Genomic DNA, 8052 nt, shown 5'->3' on the forward strand with positions numbered 1-8052 from the left:
CTTCTAGGCACCCGTACTTCAGCTCAGAACTGGACTCACACGGCCACAAACCTGCAGGTCAGAAACCATCCAGGTTATTCCTTTTTCATTTTGGCATTTCATAGAATTTGGCTCATGTTTGGATAAACGTTAAGCCGTCTTTTGCTAATTTAGCTTTGGCTAACTTTTAGCATTTTATCAGGATCAGCTCCTTTTTATTGTTTGACATATTTTGAGTTAATTTAGGCTCCTTTAAAATCCTTTATGCTTTGTTTTGTCTCACATTTTTGTTATGGTGGCGCTTTGGCCCAGAGGCAATGTCTCTGTCATTGGTGTGGAACCCCAGGGTTCACCTCCTGGACAAGTTCGAATCCCGGTTAGGGCGGTTAATACCTTCCAGTGGACTCACCACCCGCAGGAAGGTTTGGGGGGTTGGTATGGTGCAATGTGATTTGGGTGGCGACTGCTGCCCCCGCGACCCGGTAACGGATAAGCGGATGAAAATGGATGGATGGATGGATGGATTTTTGTTATGGTTTTTGGCTAATTGTCGCCGGTTGGCTTTTTTTTCCGGCTAACTTCTAGCTATCTTTAGGCTAATTTGCGCTACCTCTGGCTAATATTTGGCTCTTCTTTATGGTTCTGCTGAGTCTTAACATTTCTGATCATTTCTTGGCCTACTTTGCTATTTTTGTAAGTTCTTTCTTCTTGCTCGGTCAGGTATCTGCAGCCTCTCAGAGAGTGAAGCCCCTGACAGGACCACGTCCTGCCAACACCATCTCCCCTCCAGACCTGCAGAGTTCCGTCAGGGTCAGCCGGGCTCGGCTCTGGCCGACGCTCTGGAGGAGTTCTTCCTTCCTGCCGGTCCTCCAGGGATGGAGAGTCTCTACGAGGAGGACGAGGGTTCCCTCCGTGAGATCTCCATGTTTGACAACTGCTCCACCGCGTCCTCCGACTCCTCCATCGACATTGCCTTCGTGAAATGTCCCAAAGGACCCGCGGCATCCCATCATGCAATGGAACCCAATGTGTCGTCAATTGGTAACATCTTCGGTAGTCATGGCAACGGTTACAGCAAACCACCCAAGAGAGGATGTGTGTCACCGGATGAGGCCGCGATGATGCGTCATAATTACAACCGCCCCCTACAGGCCAGCCAGCGTAAGAGCAAGGTGATTTTTTTTATGCTGTAACTTAAAGAAAATGAACCGGTGGTCACTAGTGTTGAGAGTTCATGCTCAGGTCTGCTCTGCCGTCTAGTCCCTGACTGGTCTGCAGATGGAGAACACGGTGAGCGGATCAGACGGCGGACTGCTGTCAGACCACGTCCACAGATCTGGTCTGGGCAGCCACGCCAAACTGGAGCGTCAGGGCAGCAAAGGCAGTAAAGGGTGTCCGACGCCTTCACAGAAGATCCACAGTCCACTGGCACACAGAGCAGAGACGAACAAACAGAGCGAAGATCTTCATGGACCAATCAGAACCGTAGGCTCCCAACCTTATTTCACACCTGTTTCACAATGTTTTTCTAATGTTTAAAATAAAAATCAGGACCTTGTCGTATAATTTCTAAGACATTTTTTTTGTCTTATTGACTCACTTTATAGTTAAGTACAACTTGTATTCATGTAAACGTGTTGAACTCCCCCAGGACTCTGGGATCCAAACGTGGGCAGACGAGTCCAGATGGAGGGTCGGGCCTGAGGAGAACAGTCAGTCAGCCTTCAGTGAGAGGAGTCGAAAACAGGACAAAGGAGGCTTCAGGAGCTCCTTCAAGAAGCTCTTCAAGAAGAAGTGAGGAGCCAAAAATGACAATGACAACATTGTCATTTTTGGCCAACATGCAGAATTAATATAATCTTATCCAGATTGAAAGATAATATTTGTTTTTCTCTCCAACAGGAGCAGTGATGAGAAGAAAGAGAAGAACGGTGAGAAAACTCCTGAAAACCACCACAAAATCATTGAAGCCGAGATTTCATGCAAAAATCCCAAACTGTCTCAGCGGGAGCTGAACCGTGGTACGGCTGTGTGAGCGTCACTGGTTTGGACGTGTCCAACATGACATACCAGTATAAACAATCACTGTGTCATTGAAAAGATATGTATAAACTACAATTACATTTCTGCTGGGTAAAGATAGAACAGACAAATATGTTTTTATTTTGTTTTTTTACATCAGATATGTCAATGTTTTAAGTAATAAACAACATTGAGGCCATCATTTCAGATTTGCTTATTTCGTCTAACTTACGTGTTTTTGACCTGGCACAGAAAATGTTAATAATTTTCTGTAAAAGTGTTAAAAAGGACTCCAAAAGATGAATAAAAATGCACTAATTTGCCTCCAAATATATGTATATGTAGCAATGTGCTTATTTATGATTAAACACTCATGCAAGAATTAATGTGTTTGTAAACATTAAAAATTAATTTAAGCTTAAATTAATTCTGAAAAAAAGTAGCTTATGCTCATAATTTATGTGTAAAGTACTTTTTACTGACTGATTTTTTACTGACGTTACCGTTGACGAGTAGTTTTGTGACTAATTTGTAATTTTTTTAAAACTAGTTTTGGGAATAGGTAATTTTACTCTTACTTAAGTGCATTTTGATTCTTTACTTTTTACTTTGATTTTTTTACTGAAGTGAACGAATCTTGAACGACTAATTTCATTCGTTTTACAGCAGGTGGCGCTGTAACCCTATTGTGGGCGTTGTAAAGAAGGCTGCGGTTCTCCGACACTAAATACTGAAGGCAACATGGTTTGCTTCCTTTGACAAAGTCTACAAAGTGCACAAAATGCCATAAGCAATTAAAACCATGTGAAAACATAAAGAAACAAAAACACACCACAATGTGAAGATGAATGAGAGCAAAAGAGACCCGAGCTCTCTGTCACGTGACAAATGAAACGAATCTGCGAGAACGAAGCGAAAGATTAGTTCACAGGGAGTGATTCGACACATCACTACTCGTTAGGCATAACATTATTACAGCCCAATATTTAAAAAAAAAAACCAATATGAATACTACATATTTCTCACTTACTTTCTTGAAGAGTAAATACTTTATTAGGATATCTCACACACCCCAGAATAGCTATTCAATTTTAGTTACACACAACTACATATATTTTCGTTTGTATAGTCTTCAGGGTCAAAGGAAGTGACATAGACCATAATTTAGGTCAATTTAAGTTATTTTTAGGAGCCAAACATTTGTGAGAGAACAGGAAAAAGTCCATTTAGACAAGTTTGGGCTGAATCTTTGAGAATAAATATGCGGAAGGGAAACCCCGTGCCCGTGTTAGCCCTGGCCACTTAGTGCATTCGCCCCTGCTGTTCCCTGCCGTATTTAAAAGTGAAGTTCCCGGATGTACAGTACCGCCGCACCTCCCCCTTCTCCCCTCCGCCACCGCCCGCCTGTCAAAGCCACCTCCTCCTCTTACTGTCTCCTCCCAGCGGCTCTCCCTCCATTCGCCACTGCAGTGGAAGGAAAAGAAGGAGTAGAAGAAGAAGTAGAAGAATCCTCGGTGACGGTGAGAGAGACGGCGTAAAAAAAAAAAAAAAAAAAACCCAGAGTGAGAGACGGCAGAAGCGGAGCGGAAAAGCCAGGCCGAAACCCCCAGAACACAGCAAGCCCAGCCGTCGTGTCTTCCCCTCGGTTTCTCCAACGCAGGTTTCGGCGGCTCGTCGACTCCCCTTGCTGCTGTACGTCCTCTCATTTCCGTTCACATCGCCTGGATTTCTTCATTCGACCTGCAAGATGGTAAGAAAGCGGCTACTACTGCATTTTTTTTTTACCGCTGGTAAACACAGCAGCAGCGGCAGCAGCAGCAGCGGACGGAGGCCTGCGCCTTCGCCCGTCCATTAATATGGCGATTTGACAGCCGAGCAATGGCTTCGGCTTCGACTGTAACGGTCGACGACACAGAAGGAAATGATTTTTCTTTTGCTCGCCCATCGGTGTTGTTGGCAGCCAGTCGGAGTTTTTTTTCTCTTCTTCTTCTTCTTCTTCTGTGCAGCAGCCCCAGGGCTGACAGTAGCCTAAAGCCCGTGGCCCAGATATTTCTTAGTCGTTCTCAACACACACATATATTAGCAACCCGACCTGTACAGATGACATATGCATACATACATATATACACATATATATATATATGTTCAGTTCTTGCCTCGTTGGGTTTTTTTTCGTAGCATATTTGAACGCACAGCGTAGAACGAAAAAAAAAATGGAACGTCCGCACAACTTGTGTCTCCTCCGCCGCGAACGTAAAATGGAACGCAGTGTGCTCACTGATGCTGTTGACACCTGCAACTGCACCTACAGTATCTGTTTGTCTATCTGTCTTCTCATCTATATGTCTCTCTCTCTGTGTCTTTTTTATGTATCTGTCTGCCTGTCCATGTCAGTGGTTGGTTTCATATTCAGTTGGACCATATGTGGATCTCGACAACAGTGAGAGGGTGATGTTACTGTAGATCGTGTATAAAAAAAGGGCTTGCAGTTTACAATCTAGAGTTGCAAAAAAAACGTTATAAACTCACTGTCAATATTTAATATATAAGAGGTCAAAGTCCTATGCTAAAAAACTCCTTCTGGTTTACTCTCAATATTTAATATATAAGAGGTCAAAATCCTATGCTAAAAAACTCCTTCTGGTTTGTTTGAATATAAGAATCTTGTAAGTGTATATTATCTATATTAAGACAAACGTGAACCAAGTGGAACTGGTGTCTCCGCTTTCTGCACATTCGAAGGCCTGTGAAGCAACTTGTTCTCAGCTGTAGTTGACCATTGTCAACCTTTAAAGTGTACAATGTGTCTGTTTTTCTTACCAATAACTTAGATCTGAAGTAGCGGCTCAACCCGTATCGTTCTGAGGCCAAAAACTGTCTTCTGTTTCCTGCCTTTATCTCTGTCCCTGTGGAGCGAGTCCACTTTATCTCTTCTAGCAATGAAGGCTAAAGGTTACAGCTACATTTTGGATTGAAATTTTTGGTTCCACGTCCCCCCCCCCCCCCCCCCCCCCTACGTGCTGCGGAGCGAGAGAAGGGGCGGCGCCCAGCTCCGGCAGAGCCAAAAGGGAGCATGGCACAAGCGTTCCGATCAATAATGGACGTTCTATAAGCGCCGTTTGACAGTAGCTGACGTTTTCTAATAATCAGTCGTGGGTTTTAAATTTGCATCGTTCCTAATGCAGCATTAGATTAAACAAACAATTTAAACACATGCAGCAAATGGAACAGATTTTTTTTAATTTTTTACCTTGATTAATTTTCTGCTCTTACAGCCAATAGGTCACTCAGAACCTATAATTACTGGTGCACGATAAGAATGATAATTATTTGGTTGTCATGGCTCTGATACTGACATGATACAGTGGCAGGTTTTTAAGGACTATGTGATTTTGATCTTGCACTCTCTCTCTCTCTCTCTCTCTCATATTTTTCTTGACCTTTTGCCATATTAGTAATGGTGTGATTTGAATTAGTCACAAATGAAAACAGATGTAAAACACGTATATCTTTTCTAAAAAAAACAAACAAAGATCACTGCCCGAGTTACAACATATAGTGCATATGTTGTAACTACGGTGGGTTTTTGTACATGCAGGGGAAAAAAAACAAAAACCAGGAAGTACAAATTAGTACCAGCGATGCTTCAATAACAAACACACACACACACAGGTGTCCATTTGCCCTGCAGGATTCTCAGCTCTCAGCCGGAGGGAGCGGGTGGAACCATGGGACATGCACCTCTAAGACCTGTGGTCCGTCAGAACGGAGGTTGGGGGCAGGGATGCGCTGTTGCTTAATCATGTATCGGAATGAGCTGATGCTAAAGGGACCGTAGCAATCAAGCACCACCCACATGAGGATTGAGCTTTTGGCTAATGTAAAAGAGATAAAAGCCCTGAGTGAACCAGCAGCAGCAGCAGCAGAAGTGATCTTGAACACTATGTGATCCACGCTGCACAGCCCACCAGCCCACTCAGTGTGGATTTATTTTCCTCGCTGACCGTTTCACTGCTGCAGCTCTCAGCCCGCAGTGGAGCAGCAGTCCCTGGCACGGACTGAGCCTCCAGTCCGTATTTGTCAGTAACCGTCCAATATCAGACTGAAGTAGTTGTAGTTCATATTATTGACCTTTATTTTAAAGTGGAAAATCAGTCCAATCCATAATTGAGTTGCGTTTGCTTGACAGATGCTGTTTCTACAGCATCATCATCATCTTCAATGTATAATTTGTTCGATTGGGGGGGGGAAAAAACCCATCCTGGTGCAGTTTCTCCTTGAGTGCATTGAATTTGAAAATGATTCATCTGCTGTGAATTCCAGGCATCAAACCATAACCATCTTAGACAAGGCAAGTCTCAGTTGTTTTCCAAACTAATCTGCTATAGGGCAGCCCTAGTGGTTGAATGACCTGGCCTGTAGTTTGAGGATTGCTAATTGCTAATTTGCTGATAGTCTTTTCCCTTAAGGTACAAATGAAGTATTGACAAATGAGGTATTTCCAAAAACCAAATATTATAAAATACTATGCGACTAACCAATTGAAACAAGAGGTGTCACATGATGCAGTCGTGGACTGTATGTAAAAAAAACAAACAACCAAAGTCGAGAGTGCACCTAAAGCAGGTTTATTTCAACGACCATGAACAGAGCTGTTGTCTCGGCCGCAGATCACCTTCATTTATTCACAGGAATATTCTGTCCTAATGTTGAAAACCCAAGGTATCGTTAGCATTTTAGTGTCCAGGGCATTGTGTGGCCTTCCTTTGAAAATCCCTTTGAGTAAAGCCTGAAACTGGGGATAGAAGTTTCCAGAAGGATAATCTCCATAGAGCAGAGTTTCTACAGGCCCCACAGACTTATGTCATTATTTTCAAATTGACACTTGACTCGCAAATCTGAATCAAATCCTTGAAACATGGAGGGAAGTTCACATAGAAATGAATGTTTATGAGTATCCCTACAAAACCACTGCAACGTTTCATGGTACAAAATGAAGAACATGAACGAGGTGAGAAATAGAACCGTGCTCAGAAGGAGAACATTCTGGTCTTGTCCCCGGGCCCGTGTACGTCTTTTCCCAGGATTTCATATCTAGGTCCTGCTGGTCTAAAATTAGTTTGGTCTTTTTTTGGACGGCCTTTTCATGTTCCTGCTAAACCAGCGTCAATGCGGGGCTCTTCATTATGCAAAATGTGTTTTGTGTGCTGAGACCTAATTGATTCTGAATGAAACCTGCATTATTGATGAGCCAACACAAGTCTCTCGTGGCTCTTTCTCCTATTGCCTCCATTTTTTTCTTTCTTTCTTCTGCATATTTATAAAGAATGACTTGAAATGTTTCCATTAGCATCGTTGTAGAGATGCAGCTCAGAGGGAGCGGAGGCAGCAGTCACTCCTGACCCCGAGCTAGGCAAAACCAGTGACCTAAGGCAGGCCTTAGTGAGTAAACCCGTAATCCTCAGCAACAAATCTGCTTTGCTGCGAGGCTTTTTATATCCAGGGACCCTACACTTACTACTGAAGGACAGTCAACCTCAGAAATGATGGTGACACCATGACCAAACTGGACTTGAGTTTGGCTACAGGGAAATGGTGCAAAGGAGAGTAGTCAGTTAGTTATCCTAGCAGAGCAGTCTTTTTTTTTTCTTTGTCATACTTTAGTAATCTCTTAAAATACTTACTGGTTACTTCCATGACTGTAGAGTTTTCTTTATTAAAGAATACGCTCTTGCTGTGTTACGTTCACATGTCATTGGTTACAATAAGCAGTAGTTCATTTATTTTTTCATGTAGAATCTTCTTCAGCTACTGAGCTCTAAATTTTACTGAATAATTTGGGTCACGGCCTATTTGTGGCACATAAATCAGTTCTTCAAGAAGAGTGGAATGCCGGGAGGTTATTGATCCTCACCATCTAGTTTTTTTTAATGACTTATTTAGGAAGAAGAAAGGTGTGACTAACAGTGTGTCTCAAATTGCAGCATTGCGAGGATGACTTCAGGAAGCTGTTCTTGAACGTAACTGGTTCAAGAACTTGAACCCAAACTC

General features: G+C 42.9%; 2 protein-coding genes across 2 annotated transcripts in view; both read left to right on the forward strand.

Moving 5' to 3' along the window:
* Positions 1 to 2601, forward strand: part of arhgef33 (Rho guanine nucleotide exchange factor (GEF) 33) — a 12507-nt gene extending 9906 nt beyond the window's left edge. Inside the window, exons 11-15 of the mRNA XM_017037018.2 lie at positions 8 to 57; positions 700 to 1151; positions 1240 to 1464; positions 1631 to 1773; positions 1882 to 2601. Of these exons, the coding sequence (XP_016892507.1) occupies positions 8 to 57; positions 700 to 1151; positions 1240 to 1464; positions 1631 to 1773; positions 1882 to 2014 (1003 nt within the window). The 3' untranslated portion in view covers positions 2015 to 2601. The remainder of the gene's footprint in view (positions 1 to 7; positions 58 to 699; positions 1152 to 1239; positions 1465 to 1630; positions 1774 to 1881) is intronic.
* Positions 2602 to 3106: 505 nt separating this feature from the next.
* LOC103386871 (calcineurin subunit B type 1) overlaps positions 3107 to 8052 on the forward strand; it is an 18388-nt gene continuing 13442 nt past the window's right edge. Inside the window, exon 1 of the mRNA XM_008321300.3 lies at positions 3107 to 3751. Coding sequence (XP_008319522.1) covers positions 3749 to 3751 — 3 coding nt within the window. The 5' untranslated portion in view covers positions 3107 to 3748. The remainder of the gene's footprint in view (positions 3752 to 8052) is intronic.

Source organism: Cynoglossus semilaevis, chromosome 12 (genome assembly GCF_000523025.1).
Source record: "Cynoglossus semilaevis isolate Cse_v1.0 chromosome 12, Cse_v1.0, whole genome shotgun sequence".
Taxonomy (NCBI): Eukaryota; Metazoa; Chordata; class Actinopteri; order Pleuronectiformes; family Cynoglossidae; genus Cynoglossus; species Cynoglossus semilaevis.